The 20,044-nt window shown below is 40.7% G+C and overlaps 1 protein-coding gene across 11 annotated transcripts in view; it reads left to right on the top strand.

Moving 5' to 3' along the window:
* Bnc2 (basonuclin zinc finger protein 2) overlaps positions 1 to 20,044 on the top strand; it is a 401,546-nt gene that overhangs the window by 249,646 nt on the left and 131,856 nt on the right. For all 11 annotated transcript variants that reach the window (NM_001415824.2, NM_001106666.4, XM_087548057.1 and 8 more), the window contains 1 exon segment: positions 4,016 to 4,118. In NM_001415824.2, the coding sequence (NP_001402753.1) occupies positions 4,016 to 4,118 (103 nt within the window).

Here is a 20,044-nt window from a genome sequence, read left to right as displayed (position 1 = left end):
ACCTGTCTTTGAGAGGCTTGAGGGATGTCAAGCAAGGTATTAGTCATAACCTCAGGTCCCACATGTGTGGAAGGTAGGGAATGACAGTGTCAAGTTCATGCTCTTTTCTGAGAACCTTTTTTGGGGGGAGGGGGTAAAATATCTAGCACACTGGAAAATGGCAAACATTCCATTAATCTAGCTAGTAATCATAATAAAGGACAACAAGAAGTGAGCATGTTAGGACAGAAGAATAGAGAGGAATAGATGGTAGCTAGAACCCTGTTAAAGAACTTGTTCTTAGGCACTACCCTCTAACCCTCTAAGCCCTCTAATCACGAAGCCCTGCAAATACCAAGTTTCCAAGCCTTGCACACAGGAACACCACCTTCCATTCCCTACCACTTAATTCAGTTACTGCCTCCAAGGAGACGTGTTCTGCATAGTTCTTGGAGCTGTAGGGGAGGATGGAATTGCCAAAGTAAGAATGAACAGCCTGACCATAGGTAACCCCTGTGGTTATTTATAGTGGTGAGAGAGAAGTTGCTACCAGAAAAGCTAGATAGGGAGTCCAAGCTTCTCAGGAATGAAGATGAGTTAGGTTTACGAGTTACACCAAGGTCTAGGAGCAGAGAGAGACCAGGAGAAGAACCAAATGTGCTCAAAGTATCCTTCAGAAAGTGTAGCTTCAGGAACCTGTGTCCAGAATCCAGATAGCTGAAGTAAGCTGCAGATGGCTTGTGGACGTAGACATTGGTTTGGGCATGCAAGGATTTCTCTGTGAAGAAACCCACTGTGGAGATGAGCAGAAGTAATTATTTCTAACGTGTTGTGAGTTAAAATGTTTGTGACGGCTGTTCCTGAGAGCTGAGGGCAAGAGTTGCAAGGTAAATTAGAAGGATAGAGTGCTCCTATTGAGGACCCTGGGGGATGAGGTACAAGTCGGTGATCAGGGTCCTGCGGGCGGGTCTGCATGGGCCAGCCTGAGCATTGTTCCCTGCAGAGAGAGGCAGCAATGAAGAGTCTCCATGAACCTTCTGCAGCTTTCCTCCTTTTTGGCATTCAGATGTTGTCTCTCAGACAGTGCAATATTGACAGTCCTGTGCAGAGTTCCCGCAGAGCGGGAAGCACTCCAGCATTAGCTAATGGAAGAAAGAGTCGAGGCTTCTCACCAGCACTGCAGCCCTTCCTGACTGTCTCCCTGAAGCACGTGGACATTTCTGAGGCTTAACCAGATTTGGCAGTTTATGATAAATCTGTTTTGTAAGCGTGCCTGAGCTGGCAGGCAATCATATTGGCTCTGTTTTGTTGTAAATATACAGTATGTCGAAGTTTTATGCCATTTCAAAAACATTATTTAAAACAAAACTTCCTTTGAAGCCATGATGGTCTCTTACACAAAATATTTATTTAGCCATATTGTTTAAGTATCTGTAATTCCCTTAAGGTGAAATTTTAGTCTCTGTAAGTCTGAGTTTAAAACAGATAGGCCTTCTGGAATTTATAGAAATACAAAATGGCTAGTCCTGTGCTTAAGTGTTTATATACAAAGGAGTTGGGGTGTTCCCATGTTCTGTGTTTGGGCATAAAAGAATAGGGTCCATGAGAAAGAAATCATCTTGAAAAGATGTGATTCCCAAGTAAAGCAGATGAATAAAGTTATGTAGTAGTACTGAATGAATGAATGAGTTAGCCAGCAGTAAGATTTTGTGTGTGTGTGTGTGTGTGTGTGTGTGTGTGTGTTTGTGTGTGTGTGTAGTTAACCTACATCTCTTACTTTGTTTTTATCTTGATTACTGCTAAAAGTGAAGGTTTCCTCTAAAATAAAAATTTTGGCAAAATAATTAATGTCAAATTAATGACTTAAACTAAACTATTTGATGTCATTTATTGTAGAGTTAAATATTCTCCTTGGAATATCATTTCTTTGTATTGTCTACTCTTTGATTTTGATAATGCAGAGGGTTTTAAAAATACTAAAGTTTGTACTTATGTACTTTTGTTTTTAGTGTTTATATAGTCTCTACATCTGAATTTATAACTCTGATACTTACAAAAGCACCTTGTTGTTAATGGAAACATTGTGTTCTAAACTTTTGTCTTGGTCATAGTACAATCATATCTTTAGTTCATTAATTAATGAACAAATTAATGAACAATTTATATGAAGAAGCTGCTTGCAAATGTATTGTGATATATCAGTTTGTATGAGAATGGGAAGTTGAGCTTTTAGAAAAGTATTTCTCATTCTACCCATCTAGTCCTGTAATCCCTAAAACATACAGCCAACTTTAATACCCTATATAAGGGTACGACCTAATGGTAGGCATTAGAAGAAACCCCGAAACAACAGGTGGATTGTGAAGTCAAATAACTTTTTAGTGCTGAACAAAGGAGCAAACTTAGTTTAAAGAGAACATAGGTTGAGGACTGTAACATCTAAAACAGGGTAGGTACCACACAGAGAGAACATTGGTTGAAAGAGAAATAAAAGAGAAAGTCTTTAAACCTACGTGGCCTGGTCATGGGGAGAAAAGGCCTTTGAACCTTGTCTGCTGCCAGTGGACTTGGCCAAAGACAGCAGCAGTATCTAGATAGAGCACTGTCTGTTTCAAGGGAAATAGTGTCATAAACACCCAAGTGCTTTCAGAAAGTTAGCTGTCAGTGTACATGTGTGCAGATTTCAGGTACCAGTTTCCAGTGTCAGGTAACTAACCCTACCAGGAGTGGCCTCAACCAGGCCAGTCATCCTTGATCACATCTAAGTCTCCAGGGAGATGTTTTCCAGCAGCTCACAAGGTCATATGAGATTGTTAATAGGTGAGTGGTCAGGTTAAACCCCTTCTGTCTCTAGATGCCCGTGCAGCTAAAAGTGATAGATACAGAATAAATTTGTGAAGTGCTGTCGGGAGGGGCACAGCGTAGAGCACAATTTCTAAGCATGGGTTTCACTCACAGAGACCTACACCCCATTGTGGAGCTTTCTAAGAATTCACATTATAAAGTGGACTGGTGAGATTGCCTTTTCCTAACTGTTTATTGGCTGTTTTGTCCACACTTCTTTGCTTGCAAATATTCATTGGTATGAGGCCTCTGGCCTCTGCTAGTCTTGTCAATACTGGACCTCACTGGGACATCCTGATGTTGTTCTAGGACATGTAGGACCAGTTCCTTTGTGCTCTCCAGCTGTTCATCAGTGGGGTAGGTGTTGGGGTGGGCCTGGATTTTGCCAGAGAGGTATTGGAGCTGGTCAGCCTGCCAGCTCGCCTGCTCTAATGCTCTCCAGGCTGGCCTGGTGAGGTTATTTGTAAACTGCTTCTGGGGAACTGAACAACATTTCATGTGTGTCCCAGTGTTCTAGAATGGAATTGTACTTTGCCAAGCGTAGAGTCTTCATGCAAATATTTTTACTGTTTTATATATTGATTTCAAGATAAAAGTTTCAATGTATTCTCTTGTCAACATTGAAATAAAAGGTTACTTTCATTTTAAATAGGGATGAAGCTAGAATCAATAAGTTAAGGAAAAGAAACCAAGAAATTGGTTATAAACATTTAAATAAAACCACCAAAAGTGATTTTCTTCATAATCTTTGTGTTGCCACATTTTACTTTTATAAATACTTGCCTTTGAATGATGTTTGGCTGGGGTCTTCTTAGAACAGGGCCCTTTTGTTCTGCATCATTATGAAGTAGTTAAGTCGAATAAACATACGCGGCGGCAACAAAATTTTTTTTTCCTCTTTGGGAGATCCAGTGTTAGAAATGTAGGGTCCTATGGAAAACATAATTCTTTAACCATGCTCAACTTTGTTCAACTTCTGTATTTATGGACTTAACATACCATGTTTGTGAATGCGTTCTGCTCTCTCAGCCCTCTGTTGTGAAATACTTTGATATAAAATGTATTTTTACCAAGTCTTCAGACCTTTACCAGCATCAGACCTTAGACAGTAGATGTGGACACTATTTACTAAAGAGAGGGAGAAACAGTGTTTTTGGGTGGATGCTGATCTCGTCCCCTCCTCTGTTTTCAGGCCATTCGCTGCACATTGGTGAACTGCACGTGTGAGTGTTTCCAGCCTGGCAAGATTAACCTGCGGACCTGTGATCAGTGTAAACATGGCTGGGTGGCCCATGGTGAGTAAAATCCTCCTCCTGTTCTTGCTCTGTTTCTATGTGCGTGCATGTGTGCGTGTGTGTGTGCGTGTGCATGTGTGATTTTTTTTTTTAAGAGTAGTCATTGACCTGGAGAAAAGAGCGGTCAGCTGTGCTACAAATATTCCTTAACGTTCACCCTGCAGCTCTCAAACAGCATGTTCTCCTCTCCAGGAAGGAAGGCCGGGCAGGCAGCTCTCGGCAGAAGGGCGAGATGTTTATAGAATAGTTGGGCAGTGGAGTTCATACTGAGCTCAGCAGCAGCCAGCAGGAGCCAGGCCTGATGGAAACTCAAACATACCACAGTTGGCCTTTCAGGGCCTGGACCTCAGAGGGAGGCTGGCAAATCTTCCTTGCTTGAGAACTCCTCGGTGACTGCACGCCCCTGTTGTGTGTGCCGAGTTTATCCTTCCAGATGTTAAACTTTGTTTGGTTTAAGGAGGGTGAGCAAGTAGCTGGTATCTGAAAAGGTAACCATTAAATACTCCCCTTTCAACGTGCACCGGGATGAGAGGAGGCCCTGGGTATTAAAAGCTATGCTTTGAGTTGGTGTCATTGGAGTGAGGGTGGCCCAAGCAAAGATTCTAAGTATGCGATCATCTGCCAGGTACAGAGTGCTGTTCCGTCAGCGTGGCTTTACTGCATAGTAAGCATAGTATTGTGTGTGGTTCATGTTTATTGTGTTTAGGAAAAAGGAGACATGGGAGCAAGCAGACATTTTCTCCACCTTCTAGACTGTGTAATTTTAAAAGATAGGTAATGTTTATAGAAGAAACCCTGGCTTGTGTTTCTGACAGCCTCGGGTATTGGCTCCTAAGTGGACATACTCTTCATTCCCAAGCAGTGCCAAACATCCAGTGGGTTGTATTTTTTATAAATGTCATGTTATTCTAGCAAGATCTGAGGTAACACCACCAGGCCATGTCTTGAAATGCTTTTAATTTGTCGTGTACCTTGCTTGCTCGGGCATGTGTGCTTGGAGCTGTAGGGACCTCTCAGCCATGTCTCCATGAGAGAGACAGTGGCATAAGGGGAATACACTGGGACGAGTGTGCTTGGTGACACAACCACTCTTGTAACCAGTTCCTTCAGGGATAGACCTTTTCCTGCCTTCGTTAACAAGGCCAAGATGATTAACACCGTGCCCAGCCGTAGACAGATGAGACAGATGCTACTTGGTTTGTACTGTGTGCACTGCTCTAGGTGACTATTTTTCTGGGACCAGTTTCCCAGGGTCCCCAACCCCAAAACTTAGTGAACTGTCAGGGATAAAGAGCTCAGTGGGGGGATATGGACAGAGATTATTACACAGTGACTGGGTGTCTTAAACAATAGAAGTTTATGTTCTTGTAGCTCTGGAACGTAGATCCTGGACTTTTATTCTGAGGGCCTTTAGGTCTTTAAATGGCTCTCCTAATGTAGTCTTTGCATCTGTGTCTTCTGATACTCCCGAGTCTCCTCCTCTCACAAGGACACTGGGCAGACTTGACTTTGGGGGCCACGCTAAGGGTCTTACCTTGAGTTAATTATGCCTCTTAGGGTTACATGTCCAAATTCAGTCTCATTCTCAGATACCAAGATGTGGCTTCAGTCTGTGAATTTTGGGGGAACACAGTTCAGTCCACGACATTTTAAAAACATGCCATTGTATTCCCTAGAGGAAATTTTATGGTGTGTGTGCATATGTGTGAGTGTATTATGTGGGTGGGTGAGTGTGTGTGGATGTTTGTGTGTCTCTGTGTGTTTTCTTTGTGCATGTGTGCAAGCCTATGCACATATGTTCGTGATCCTTTTACTCCCATCTTCAGTGTAATGGGCTAATGGACACACACATCTATGGCCTACTGAAAGTTTGTGTGTGTTCAATAGACTTGCACCACTATGCATAGTTGGAAGTATTGACTAGAAAATAGAGATTTTTTTGTTCCTTACCCATATACATGAGGTCATTGGAGACAGTGTGGTGTAGACTCTTCTAAGAAAAAAAAATGGCTCTCTCCTTTAATGGTGTATTATTTAACATGACCCTGTTTTCTTACAAATTATGATTACTAATGGTACTCATTTAGTGCTGGAAGTGTGGCACAGTGTAAGAGTGTGTATTTAAGCATTTGTTAGGCCCTGAGTTCTCCTGTCAGAGGATACTGTATAACCTTAGAGTGAAAAAGTAGTGATAAGATTAAGGCTTTAATAAATATTCTATGTGAAAAATAACGTATGGACAGCAGTCGAGCATAAAGAGGGGTTAATAATTAAACAAAGGGCTTTTCTTCCAGAGCCTTCTTGGATTAGCATCATCTGTCTACTGTGGGAACCTTAGGAGACTGATAGTGACCGTGACACTAGAATTTGTTTTATATATCTATTTCCATGTGCATATTACATTAGTTAGGTAGTAAAACACAAATGCTGTTTTGAGTCCTTCCTGACAAACATGTTTTAGTCCTGGCCAGTGAGGGGTTTTTGGAGACTTTGAAGGATGTGAGTGTTCATTCCCTTGAATAAGATGTTTCTCTTACAGTTAACTCCGCTTTCCCTATTGTATTATTACGGGTTCTTTTCCTGAGATATTAATTTTGGGCTTTCTCATATCTAAGTAAAATTAATTCCAGTCATTTTCCTCACTCTTATCATCTTGACTTTTATTCTGCCTCATAGTAGGACATATCTGTACATAATGTGAAATATATATATGGGGTTTGCAGAGCCTGCCCTTCTCCCTTCATTAGGGCAAGTATGACAGGGTGGGTTGGCTCCTGGCCTTTGAGTTGGCAGTGGGACAAGAGCACCCACTCATTTTGCCCCTAGCATTTCCACTAATTGCTTCATTCCCTCACTCTGCACAGAAACCCTGAAATCATGTCTCCAATTATTTCTGCTCAGAGGTGAGACATAGCAGTCTTCCTTGCCGTCTTACCTATGCAGTGTCCTCTGTATGGGACTAGGAGGAAATGACTTGGCCTTTCTGGTGTGCGATTTCTCTCCAAAAGTGTGAGGCAGGAAAGACACTACCAAACAGTACTGTCTCATGGTAGCATTGATTACATACTACTTGTCACTGTGGCATTCAACACACACACACACATACACACACACACATACACACACACGTGTGTACACATATATGCATGTGAATACACTCATACACAGACACCCACACACATACACAGACACACATACACAGACACACGTATACATATACATGCACATGCATGTACAGACACACATGTGAACACACACATACACACACATACATGAGTACTTTTTTGCTTATGAGTAAACATGTACCTAATTCATACCTTCTCTTTTAAAAGTAAAAGAAAGAAAACTTTTGTTCTTTTTTGAGTGTCTTCTTATATCTCTTTTGTTGTAAATTTCCAAAGTGTTGAGTTTCAGGGGTCATTGTATAACATGCACATGCTCCCATGTGCAAATACACAGACTCAGCACACATATGTGTATGTCTCTATGTGTGTGCAATTTATAGCCTTATAGATTGGATTGTTTCTCAAACTTGCTTGAATTGACCACATTAGTTGCATTCAAGGGACCTTGGAGAGATGTTTTTAAATACATGAAGAGGTATTAATTCATCCTCTTACAGAACTTGGGTATTGAACTAACTCAGGGGGCAGCATTACTCCTTATGATTTGCTTCCTTGAAATCTTTAGCACTAACGAGTTTGAGTGGGGACACATAGAACAGTTGTTGGATACCAGCAGGATTTCCTACAGAGTAGAAGTTAATAAACAATTTCCTATTTTCCCCCATTTAATGAACATTAGTTTTTTTTGCCGATCAAATACAAAGTTTGTTGAATTAATCATTTTGGCATAGAATATGATGTATGTCATAGCTGAGTCGATGGGCACGGGGCTGCTAGTCCTGTCATGTTTCTGTTCAGAGTGTAGCATCCTTCACCCGAATCACTTTCCTCCTGTCTTCCTAGCTAGTGCATTAGCTCCCTTTCCTTCCCTCCAGTTGCATAAGATGGTCAGAGTGACTCTTGGAAGTTGGGTTCTCCTACTTGGCCAGCCCTGCTGCTGCAAGAGCGCAGGTAAAATCCAAGAAGTGAGCACTAGTGGGGCCCATTTCTTGTGAGACATTTTTTGTTGGTAGAAATGCAGTTTGACTGTCTCTGACACTAGACTTTTTAATTCAACCACTGAATATTCAACCACTGAGTCTTCAGGCAAACATTTTCATAATCTTAAAAAGTAGGCAGCGTTACCAGAGCACTAGACTATAGAGTGCTGAGTTAAGGTGGGTAGCTAGGAAGGGAATTCATGCTCATCCGTTTCCTCTCTGAAGGCTAAGGACACATTTGCTATCAGGATATGTTGCCTTTGTGAAAGAGGCAGAGATGTTTATTTTTATTATAATTCTTAAATGTAAATTAATTTTAGTGTCCATAGTCCAGATGAAGACTTTATTTTTAAACCTTTTAAATGAGAGGGGAAAGTTGCACAAGTGAAAGCAAAGCTAAATTCTAAAATGTGTTTTTAGGAAATACTTCAGTATAAGCCAAGACTATCGAGAAATCTTTTTCATGCAGTGGTATATACATGTGTTTCATAGCTGATAAAAATGTAGGCCAACATTAGAAATGTAATGTTTTTCCCTTTATGGAGCTAGTAGTAATTTTCAGTTCTGATGAAGGGTAGTTGTTAAAACTTTCTCCATTTTAAGTTTGCCCAAGCTAAATCTCTCCTGTGTTTCTGAGGTTGAGAGATGTGTTAGAGGGACATTCAGACAGAATAGGAGAGTTGATCAATAAGCAGTATGACACTCATCTCGGTGGCCTTGCATCACAGCATGTGGAAGGACAGTTAGTTTCCGATGACTACTTTAGCAATGAAAAAGGAAACGCCTGCCACCAAGCTGAGTGGATGCTGAAGTGGGGGTTGGGTTCCAGGTGACCTACAGTGAGATGAGTGTCATTCCTCTTGGCTGAGCTGCCCTACGAGACTGCTGTTACACTGTACTTCTTGGGAGCGTTTCTTTAGTATGCTCTACAAATGTGATTTCTTTCCATTGCTTGCCATTATTTAGGGAAATAGAACCCTACATTGTTACTTTAATTATTGCTTTGTCAAACCTGCTTCCTGCACACTCGTATTTTATCTAAACCCTTTAGCTTTTTCAGTGTAAAATGAGCAGGTGTGTGTAATCTAGACTGTCTGTCACTAATAACCTATTAAACATGTATATGACATAAAGTATTTTACCATCTGACTTAGGGTTCTGTGACACATGAAGTGCTGAGGACGGAAGATTCAAATTAGAGTCATTTTACCATCCTACATTATGATTTAATACAGTGTCTTATTGCTCTTATAGGTCATTACTTACAGCATTTCTTTAAAAGACATATTTAATCTTAGAAGAATATGTATGTGAGTGCAACACACACACACATACACACACACACACACACACACACACACACACACACACACACACTCACTCTTGCAGTCAGGTGAGATCAGGTGCTTGTGGAGGACATTGGGTCTCCTGAAGCTGGAGTTACAGGCAGTTATGAGCCTTCCTGTGTGGGGTCTGGGAGTGAAACTTGGGTCCCCTGCAGGAGTACTAATGTGTTATTACCTGCTGAGCTGTCTCTCCAGCCTTAGTTTCAACCTTGCATAATCCACAGAAAGTGATTATTTTTTTCTTATCAGTATCAGTAAATCTGAATTGTCAACTTTTACTTAGTAGGTCTTAGTAGACGAGAGACCCTTACATAGAAAGTATAAAAGATCTCCAAAAAAATTGTAGTTTTTTTTTTACTATAAGTGTACATCACACAGATGTTGCTAGATATCGTGTTTTTATTTACTAAGTTCATAAACTTCAGCTAAGTTTCTAGTAAGACGCAGTATGTAACATGAAATTTTAGCCTAGGATCCAAACTCTTGGTTGTGTTTGTCCTACATTTAGAAACAGGAGCTCTTGGAATTCTGTTTACAAATTCCTCCAGTTTATTGTAGACACGGTGCCTTATAAAGACTTGAACGTGGCAGATCAGAACCAGTACCTTCATATGAGATGTCCTATGTCTTTATTATTTGTCCCAGTCTGTGTTAAGCTTCCACATTATGTAAACATCTAGGGAGCAAGGCTGTGGTCAGCCCCTGTCTTGTGTCTCCATCGCTGAGGCTCATCTGCCTTAGCCAGTTTTCTTACTCTCATTTTCTTCCTTCATATTATAAACTCCTCCTTCCTAAGCAACAAGGTATGGCACTTCTATGGTCTCCAGTTCATAAGGAGATACTTGGCAGCACTCTCTATAGAATAATGTATAGAGTTACCAGGTTAAATAGGAAACTGAAAAAAAATTTCCTGAATTTCTTTTGTTACAGAGAGATAATGTTCTTACCTATTAACCCACAGCAAAGCTCTGGCCTCTCTAACTGGCATGGAGAGGGGCTGCCAACAAATGGACTTTGGAAGACCATTGTTAGCAGGCGTTAGGGTTTGGTGAGCTGTGCAGCAAGCTGCTATCCTGGGTGTCTCTCAGCGTAGTGCAGTATTGACAGCCTGACTAAGGTGGTCATTTAAGAAGATGCTTCTAGACCTGGGTCAGAAGCACATGGGTAGAGACACCACATTCTCAACATTCAAATATCAGCCTTCTTTCTGTGGTGTGCTGCTCTGGAAAAGGAGGAGCCCACCTAGTGTCTTCTTAATAAAACTTGTCTTTCCACTAGTCCTGAGTCTTCCAGTGTTCTAGAATGTGGCTGTGCCTAGCTTCAGATCCTTTCCTTAGAGGAACCAGCTTTTGACACCCCTGCATTCTGTCTCTATGAGGAAAGTCCTTGAACATTTCTCTACTTGCTTTACTTAAGTGAAAACAAAGCCATTTCCTGCCTGGCACAGGAGACTGTTGCTTGACCTGGGGGCACAGTGCCCTCTCCTGCCTCTCTCCTTTCCTCCCTGATGGGAGCTGATAAGCCATAAAGGGAGGACATCCTGATGCAAAGGCCCGAGCTTGATTAATGGCTCTCGCTACTCTCTCATTGAATACCTCAGCTGCTCCTTCCCGTGTTCCGGTTGCTTCCTCGGCCTACACACCTTCTGGATGTTGCTTTAAACTCCTTAGCTTTTCTTTTAGCATAGCTCAAACAGAGTCTCCTTTCCAAAGTCCTGGGCCTTCTGCCTGCTACTTCCTCAGATATTTTGTCACGGGATGCAGGATGAATGTTGCAAGATCTAGTATCCTAAGCATGGCCAGTGCTGGTTTACTGGTCAGGGGCTTCCTGGGTGAAGTTGAAGTTTTCAGAACTCCCAGACTGGGTCGATCCCTGCAGTCAGTTAAAGGGAGAGCTAATGGGTGAGGCTAGAAAGCTAGAAAGAGAGTGAAAGGGACTTATTGAGTGAGGCGCTTGAAGCCTGTTCTAGCACTGACTGTTGGAACCCTTTTCCAGGTTATGTAACAGAGATTTTCTCATTTATCTGTGAAATATCAATAATGAAAGTTGCACAAGATTCTTCGAAGATTAAGTGAGGAAATCTATATGTTTGTGCATGGTAAAAGCCTGGTAAAGTGTTAGTTGTTATAATTACTGAATCAAAACAACAGATGCGATATATCAAAGTTGACTAGTTAAAAGATAGCTGTAGGCAGACTAATGCATTTCCTGTGTTCTGGTTCTTTTATGTGCAAATTCAAATAATAATAGTAATGTGCCTAAATATCACAGTGGTCTGAAGGAAGATAAAATGAGTGGGAGTTAACCTAATGTTCTGGCACAGGCATTTTAGCTGCAAATCCTATGTAGTCAACGAGGGAATTCTAAGCATTAACATTTATGAGAGTATAGTTTTAGCACCTGGGAGGTAGAGTCAGGAGAGTCAGATGTTCATGGTCATTCGCAGCTGCATGGTGAGTTTGAGGACAGCCCGGGATACATGACACTGTGTCTCAAAGACAAAGGGAAGAATCTTTTAAAGTGCGATGTGGAAAGAGATGTACTTCAGTGTGGAGTTCTGTGCCAGTTATCTTGGGTGTAAGACCCAGAGCTCTTCAGGAGCAGTCACCTCTTCCAAGAACTCTAGGGCAACTGTGTGTGTCCCATACCCCCAGCATGCCATGTGGGCCTTATTTGAGGTGGAGCAAAGACAATGTTACCCCAGACAATTTCATCACAGACCGCTGTGAAGTCTCCCTAGACCGTCCTCCTTTTTGAGAAGTATAAAGCAGTTGAAATGTACTGTCGTCTGTCCACATGTGTTGAAAAAGTTGAGAGGCTAAACTGAGTAAGGGGTGCCTTTGCTTGTCCTCACACCTATCCTGCTACATGTGAATACTTTGATGGGCTCACTACTTTATCATTTTATTGCATTTCATTACATCATAAATTTTTATATCCTGGTAACGATCCTACCGGAAGCTTAATTGTTTATAGGAACATCTTAATTAACTAGAGTTCACCAGGTTAGGTGGAACACAAATTGAAGGGGTGATAAATGAAACACCCTCCACTCCTCTCCTTTTATCGGATGCACTATTCAGATAGACTAGTATCTTCACGGGGGTTGGAAGAACTCTTGCCTAAGCATTCTGTGCCGATGCTCCCCACCATTCTCTCCACTGTACCATCATGGCTGACTTCCTCCAACCTCCCTCTACTCCTTTATGCAACTGTGATGAGAGAAGAATACTAGCTCACCGGGAATTCTGACCTGTATGCTGAGGGTCCTGAAATACTGTTTCTGCATCCCATTCTTTCCTAAGTGTTTGCCTTCTTCAGATCTTCCCAAAATCAATCTGTTTCGAGCATATAAGGAGATTGCTGGTTAGAAAGTGAGTCACTACCACAGCTGAAGGGATGATGAACGATGTCAGTTAAGAGGTCCAGTAGCTTTATCATGTTCTCCCTTTCGGCTCCCTAGTAGGAAAGGAATACCCACATTGACCTCTTGGCTTTCTCAACTTGTTGATGATGAGTTGGTGACACTAGGCATGGGGTCACAAACTTAACAAACCGAAAGGACTGTTTATCTGTCATTAAATTTAGTAGGCCGAGGAGTGTAAAGGGAACTCTAGACCTGGTTGTCTAATAAGAACACTTCTCTTGAGCCCTTGAAATGTGGCAAGTTTGAACTGAGGTATTAAAGTAAGTATAAACCAGAGTTTGGAGATCCTGTCTTAAAAAAATTAATAGGTTGTAAAATTATCAGTAAGAAGTATTCTGTCTTGTTACATACCAACATCTCTGTTATGTCTAATAAAATTTTCTAAAGTTGTATCATGTTTACTTTTTTACTTTCATCAGTGAAAAGTTAAAAAACCTTTTAAACAGTATGTGGAGGACCTGGGGATGTAGTTCAGTTGGTACTGTGCTTGCTTGCCATGCACAAAAAACTGGATTCCCTAGCACCACATAAAACAGGACAGGTCTACAATCCCTGGGCTCAGGAGGTAGAGGCTGGAAGGTGGGTTGTTCAAGGTAATCTTTCCCCTCACAGTTCAAGGCCAGCCTAGGATATACAGAAGCCTGCCCCACCCCCCAAATTCTAGAATCCTCTTTCTGTAATCATGCTGTTGTGGACTGTGTGTGAGTAACATAAACCCAGATAGCCTTGGGTTGAAATGGATTGCTAGCAGAGTGGTTAGAACTGATCAGAAAGCCTCAGTTCAAGCTCTAGTCTCTCCTTAGTACTGTGAGGTCTCCCTAGAGCTTCCCATGTTAGCATTTCCACAGTATTGACCATGTGTCCCCATTCCCATGGTGTGCCAGGTTCATGCCTGAGGAGCAATTCTCTCCTCATGCAGCTCCCCACTGAGTGCCTCTTAGAGGAGGCATGTCACTGTGTGATGCCACCCTCCTACTGTGCCAGGGAGCTTGTGAGGGGACACTTCATCTTTATGATGCTTCTGGTACCTGAAGTCACAGCTTCTCTGTGTTATGTGAGACAGTGGCTTATGGAAATTCACTTTTTTCTGTAAGTCTCTGATCTCTGATTGCCTGTTTTTTTAGCAGAAGCCCCTTGCTGTGCCTTGCAAGGCTGTTGGTTCCTTGTCTTAATTCCCATATCTCTGTTTCTCTTTTGAGTCTTCACTCTGATTTTTCTTTTAATTTTTCTCTGAGTCTTGAGACAACAAAGTAACTGAGAACTGTATGGAAGGTTTTATAGCTCCACTACGTAGGAAGTACATTTTAAAGACATTAACTTTGTTCTATCATTAACAGATGTTGGCCCTTTTGTTCTATTTAGAAGTTGTAGTCTAGAGTCAAATAACTCTATTTCTGTTGGTAGTTCTTTCAGACTCCTTTTCCTACAATAATATGAGAGTAAGAAATTCTTGCTTTCCCCCTTGGCTGATCATGCTTTCCACTATCAGTAAAAATTAAAAAACAAACCAAGTTCTAACAGGAAAGAAAACACCTGTTTGGCTTGGAAAGCTTGGCTAGGGAGAGTCTTTTTCTGACATGCCAAACGCGACCATCACGGGGCCCCTGAAAGAAGGTCTTTTTTTTTCTGTCTCTATTTCATGTGAGCATTGGCAGAAACTCTGACAAGCAGTTCTTCATATTTTATTACGTTCTTGTCTGCAGAATCTCTGTCAGGCAAAAACCTTGTCAGCGGAAAACCTGTCGTAGGATCAGAGGAGACAAAAACAGGTGTCACACAGGCAGTCAAAACTGAAGGGGAAAAAAAGATTAGGCTAAAGAGCGAGAGGCAGACAATTACATTAATGCCAATGCTTTTATCCTATAGATGTGTGTTATTATCTCGGGGTGCTGAGTGCGCAATTGCCTCACAGAAAAGTAGACAGGAGACACGGGGAAACTTGATAGTTATTAACTGAAGAGGCAGTGTGTCAAAGCTGGATGGGGTTCAAAGTTTTACAGAAGGGAAGAAAAAAAAACGCAGGCAGCAAGCAACGGCTGTGTGCTTCTGCTTTCGGCTACGTAAACTTAGTAGCAATCTAACATTTTCTACTTGGAAAAAGATCATAGGAAAATTAATGAAAGATGTGATATGGAAGTTTTGAGGGTAACATTTACTCTACATGCAGGAGACTCAGACTCAGAACCTTTTCCCGTCTCATAAAGTCTTGCCACAATGAGATACAATGTGGGGCACGAAGACAGGCATTTGTCAGCTCAGCTGTGTTGTTTGGGTATGTTTAAAACACCTATTATCAACACACTTTTAATTAAAAAAAGCTATTAAGAAGCCCTTTTACTAAGTGTGAACATCTGTACGTGCAAGCTGTAAATTAGAAGATCACATATGTGTGCCTCAGTCAGAGACTAAATGAATTTGGCAAGTGTTTTCTATTACTGGGATTTTAAACGCAGTCATATCTAAAGGAAATCGCAAATGCTACATTTCACAATTTGCATCGATCTCTTTCTTAGTGTGTCTGTTGGTGCTGATTAATAGAAGTTTTCTAATTGGAAATTAGAGTGATTATCATGATCAGATTAGTAAACAGAACCCAGAGCAACGAACGGCAGATATCCCTTCTGCTTCTTTGTTTTCCTCATTTTTCAAAACTTGCTTCCTAAAAACTGAAACCCTGGTGATGCATCTCGCAGTTTCACTTTGCCAGTTGCGTAAACCCTGGAAGGTTTTAAGCTTTATTGATAATTTATCCTGTCAGGCAGCTCACAAACAGAGGACAGGGCAGCAGCCGTCAGTATTCTTGCCTGGTTAGTTATATGTACATTGGTTAAGTTAATGAAACATCAACAGAGGTGCTGTTCTGGCTGGTGGCATTTTTTTTTTGGTCATGCATTTAAATACTTGGTTAGTTTAGGTTTTTGCTAAGCCCTAAGACTTCCTTCATAACCCTCTTTATGAGCAAATCTTTATATCGGGTCTTTGATCCCACCATTACCGATGCAAGGCAGTTTGATAGTCGATATGCACATTACGCAAATCCAGCAATCCCGAAGAAAACAAACACCAGCGTCAGGAGTGTCTGTGGGAGGAGCCCAGAGTTTTAAGGGATTACGTGTAGTAGAAGGAAACTGAAAGATTAATGGTAGATTCAGAATGGGAGTTCAGACTGCCTGACTGGCAGAAGAAGACAGCAAAGCCGACACAAAGCTGACGCACATGCTTTAAAGCATGAAGACGTGAGAGCAGGATCATTTCTTTTCCGTATTTGCTACCAGACCCTGGCCTCCAATATCACCACTTTCGCTCAGTCCTGAAGTGTCTCCTTAAGGTACCTGACAAAGTTGACAGCATGCGCTGCATTTCAGTATCTCCTCCGTGGAAATGTATAGATAACTACATGATCCTCCAAGGAAATCAAGTCTATACAGCAGATGGTTTATTTATATAATAATTCAGTTTTTTGGTGTTTTTTTTAATAAAAAGATAACACATCTCACTCAAGCAAGTTTTAGATTTTCACAATACATTTTAATGGGTTATGTTTTATAGCCAGCATGCGTTTAATTCATTGATACAAAAATTGAATGAGATAGGATGCATGTCGCCAACTTCAGGCGAGTCTTGGCAACTGGGCGTTCGATAGAACCACAGTAGTGGTAATAAACCTGTAAACCTGGTTTCAGCAAGACATGTGATCACCAAATCTCTTCTTACAGCTACTGTCAAGTCTGCAGATTAATTTTTCTCTTTTCTCTTAACCACCTTGGAGGAGAGTTGCTGCAAAGGGGCAAATATGTGCCCCTAGACCTGGGCCATGTGGGAAATGAGGGAAGCAGCATTGAACCTGCCAGCCAGGAACGTGAGCCTCTGAACCTCCACACTCTGACAGTCTACTTTTATGGGTGCTGCAGTCAGACATTAATGATTCCCAACATCAATTCTGAAGACTTTATTATGCATAAGGCCACGGGGGAGAAATGTCAATCAGCTTGAAATATTAGCTGCATGGTCCCAAGTGCCGTTCAGACTCTCCTGCAGACTAATTGTGGGTGTTTCCATGTATGTGTTCCCATGTTCTGAGAGCTGAGTGCCAACCGAAGCTGATTAAATACGGTGGCTGGTGGGGTTTATTAGAACTACTTATGTCTCCGATCCCTCCCTAAAGTGTAGAACCATGTTTGTAACGGATTATGGGAGTATTTATAGACTATTCTTCACCCGTTAAGGGGTCATTGATGTACAGTATATAAGGTGGTATGTGTAATGAGAATTTGTGGAGTCTTGGTAGAGTCTTTAAATCTAAAACCACTAGCACTATCTGATCAAGAAAGGAAGGAAACCCTTTATACCTCTGGGTGAAGCTGTCATCACCAGGCTGGGAGATGAGTTCTTTCAAAGATCTATGGGTTTCTTTCTTCTTTCCTCTAACATGATTCCAACAAGTAAGCCTTCTCTCTCCTTTGCATCGCCTTACCTAATTAATTCAACTTTGACAAGAACAGAGAGAAGTTGTTACTTAAAGAGAACAGGACTTATTTTGTACCTAATTTGTTCCAATTACATAATTCTTTATCATAAAAGAAGTGAATAAAATCTGCAGATCTAAATATTATTCAAGTCATAAGAAATTTCCTCTAAATCACAATTATTTCTGTCTCATGATCTCCTGGTTCAATAAAAAAGTTTCTAATGTGCCATCATTGCTCCTCATTAATGCTCTCCCTTAGTGGGAAGTTTTGATTAGGAGCAGGCCTGTAGTCTATGAGGAGGTTAAGTCTTTGCATTGAGCTCTGGTGGTCTTTTCTAGTAAGAGAACTGAGTCTTATAATGGCCAAGGATTGATGTTATAATGATTCCAAAGGGCCCTTTTATGATAAATTCTAAATATGTGAAATCCCATTAAACCTCTAGAAGTTCATGGACTAGCTCCATTGAAATGACATATCGTTATATTGGGTATAGTGTGCTTAGTATAAAGTGTGGCATAATAGGAAATTATTGGTCATATTAGCAGGAATGAAGAGCCACTAACTCCCATAAATTCAGAGGCTACAGCCTAGACATTTGAGGTAAAAGCAGTAACAATATTCTATTTGTAAGTAATCAGAACTCTAAAATATGACCTCTGAAATTTCACTAACAAAATACTGTAACTAGAAACTTGATTTTAGAAGTTTAACATTAATCATGGAAAATTCTATATTATTTTTAAATTCAAGGACATGTGTTAAGTGTTAAATCTATTAGAAATTAGCACAGTATACCTGGGTTCAAATGTCCTATAAGCTGACCACTTGGCACTACTTTAATTTGGAATTCTTGAGGCAGTTGAGAATAGACGTGAAGTTCACCAACTAGCCTTGCAGTTTAAAACTCACTTGGCATTCTCCCAATGTCAAAGGAGTGAGGGTATTTTTTTAATAACATAAAATTGTTTCAAGTAGACATTTAAAAACATTAAAATATCCAAGGCAATACTAAAGTGAATGAAATAACAACTTTTCTTTTACATACTTTTCATATTAATCTCTAGTTGTATGATACTGCAAAGTGGGTGGTTTTCAATAACCATTTCCCCACTTTTCCCACTCCCTCTTTCAGTAAATAAAGGTAATGGCTTTAAGCTCCACACTGCTGTGCTTGCCCAACTGTTAGATGGGATCCACTGGACATGTGCCTATAATTAGCATATTCCTCCACAAATCACCAAAGCAACTTGAATTTGACTTTTAAAGAACGTCATGTTCTTAAGAAGCTGTGGAAAACTAAGAGCTATAAACTACCACTGAGACCCAGTTGTCTGAGGTCAGTAAAAAGCACTTTTGTACTCCTACATTAAAGAGAAAAAGATTGTGAGTATGTTCTTATTTTGGTAACCTTCACAGAAATTTTGGAAGTGGAGTCTTCAGAATTGCAGGATTAAATTTATTTTAATTTATTTGAGGTTTCTAGAGTAATTCTTGTTACTGAAAATTGAAATTAAAATAGTCATTATCATCACTGTCATCCTCCTAATTTCATCATCATCATCATCATCATCATCATCATCATCATCATCATCATCTTTTTTTAGATACCTTATCATGGTTAAATTAGCAATATAGTCAAAAGTATATGTTTATATATTGATTATATATTCTATATCATATTTGACACTCACATTGACATTTCATTAATGATCTACAAAAATTCTACCTGTTGTCTTGGTTATGATTCTGTTCTTTGCATCCATGAGTGTTCTTTGTTCATATATATTTATCCCTTATCAGTTTTGTGTTTTATTGATTAACCATCACTTTTCTTCATATCTAAAAATCTGCTGGAAGTATCGATAGTAAAAACAGTAAGTAAATCTTGGAATTCCTGTCAGGATAGCACCCTAACCTTTAGATTATGATTGCACAGCCTTGTTGTCCTGTGGAGGCAAGGAGAGGAAAGGAGAGGGTTCAGCAAAGGGTCTGGGTGAGATCCCCATGATATGATGGAGTCCTCAGACTTTCACCAGTTCGGTGTAACTGCGTTTCCTATATTAACTGTTGATCCATTCAGCAGTACAAGGACTAATCTACCCAATATCTGTTGTGTGTCAGATAGTGTTACTGCTTCAGCTCAAACTTTTGTGACCTCTGCAAGTGCAGCGTACGGCTCGCATGGGCGCAGTTGGCGTGTAAGTGACCACATGGCTGAGATATTTTGCTCCTACATATGGGGATTTCTCCAACCTTTGTCGAATAAATAAAGAAACAACAACAACAGCAACAAAACCCAGAACCTCAAGTGATGCTCAGAAAGAAAGAAAGGTTCATGAGAAAGAGGAAAGTAATTTAAGGGCAGCCTCGACATTATAGATCTGCAAAATGAAGCCATGCAAAGGGCATCTTGCTTTTACCTGCCTCTTCCCCTCGGATTCTGTTTCTATCATGCCCCAGCTGAGGTGGTTTTGCTTGCCCCCCCCCATTCCCTTGTAATTTATGTTGGAAGGATAAATGTGTGTTTGCAATTTTATGTTTATTTGTGTTTGTTTATTTTGTTTTTGGGGGGCTTTGTG

This window comes from Rattus norvegicus, chromosome 5 (genome assembly GCF_021556685.1).
Source record: "Rattus norvegicus strain SHRSP/BbbUtx chromosome 5, alternate assembly SHRSP_T2T, whole genome shotgun sequence".
Classification (NCBI taxonomy): Eukaryota; Metazoa; Chordata; class Mammalia; order Rodentia; family Muridae; genus Rattus; species Rattus norvegicus.
The sequence above is the reverse complement of the archived record's forward strand: the minus strand, read 5'-3'. Positions and strand labels throughout refer to the sequence as shown.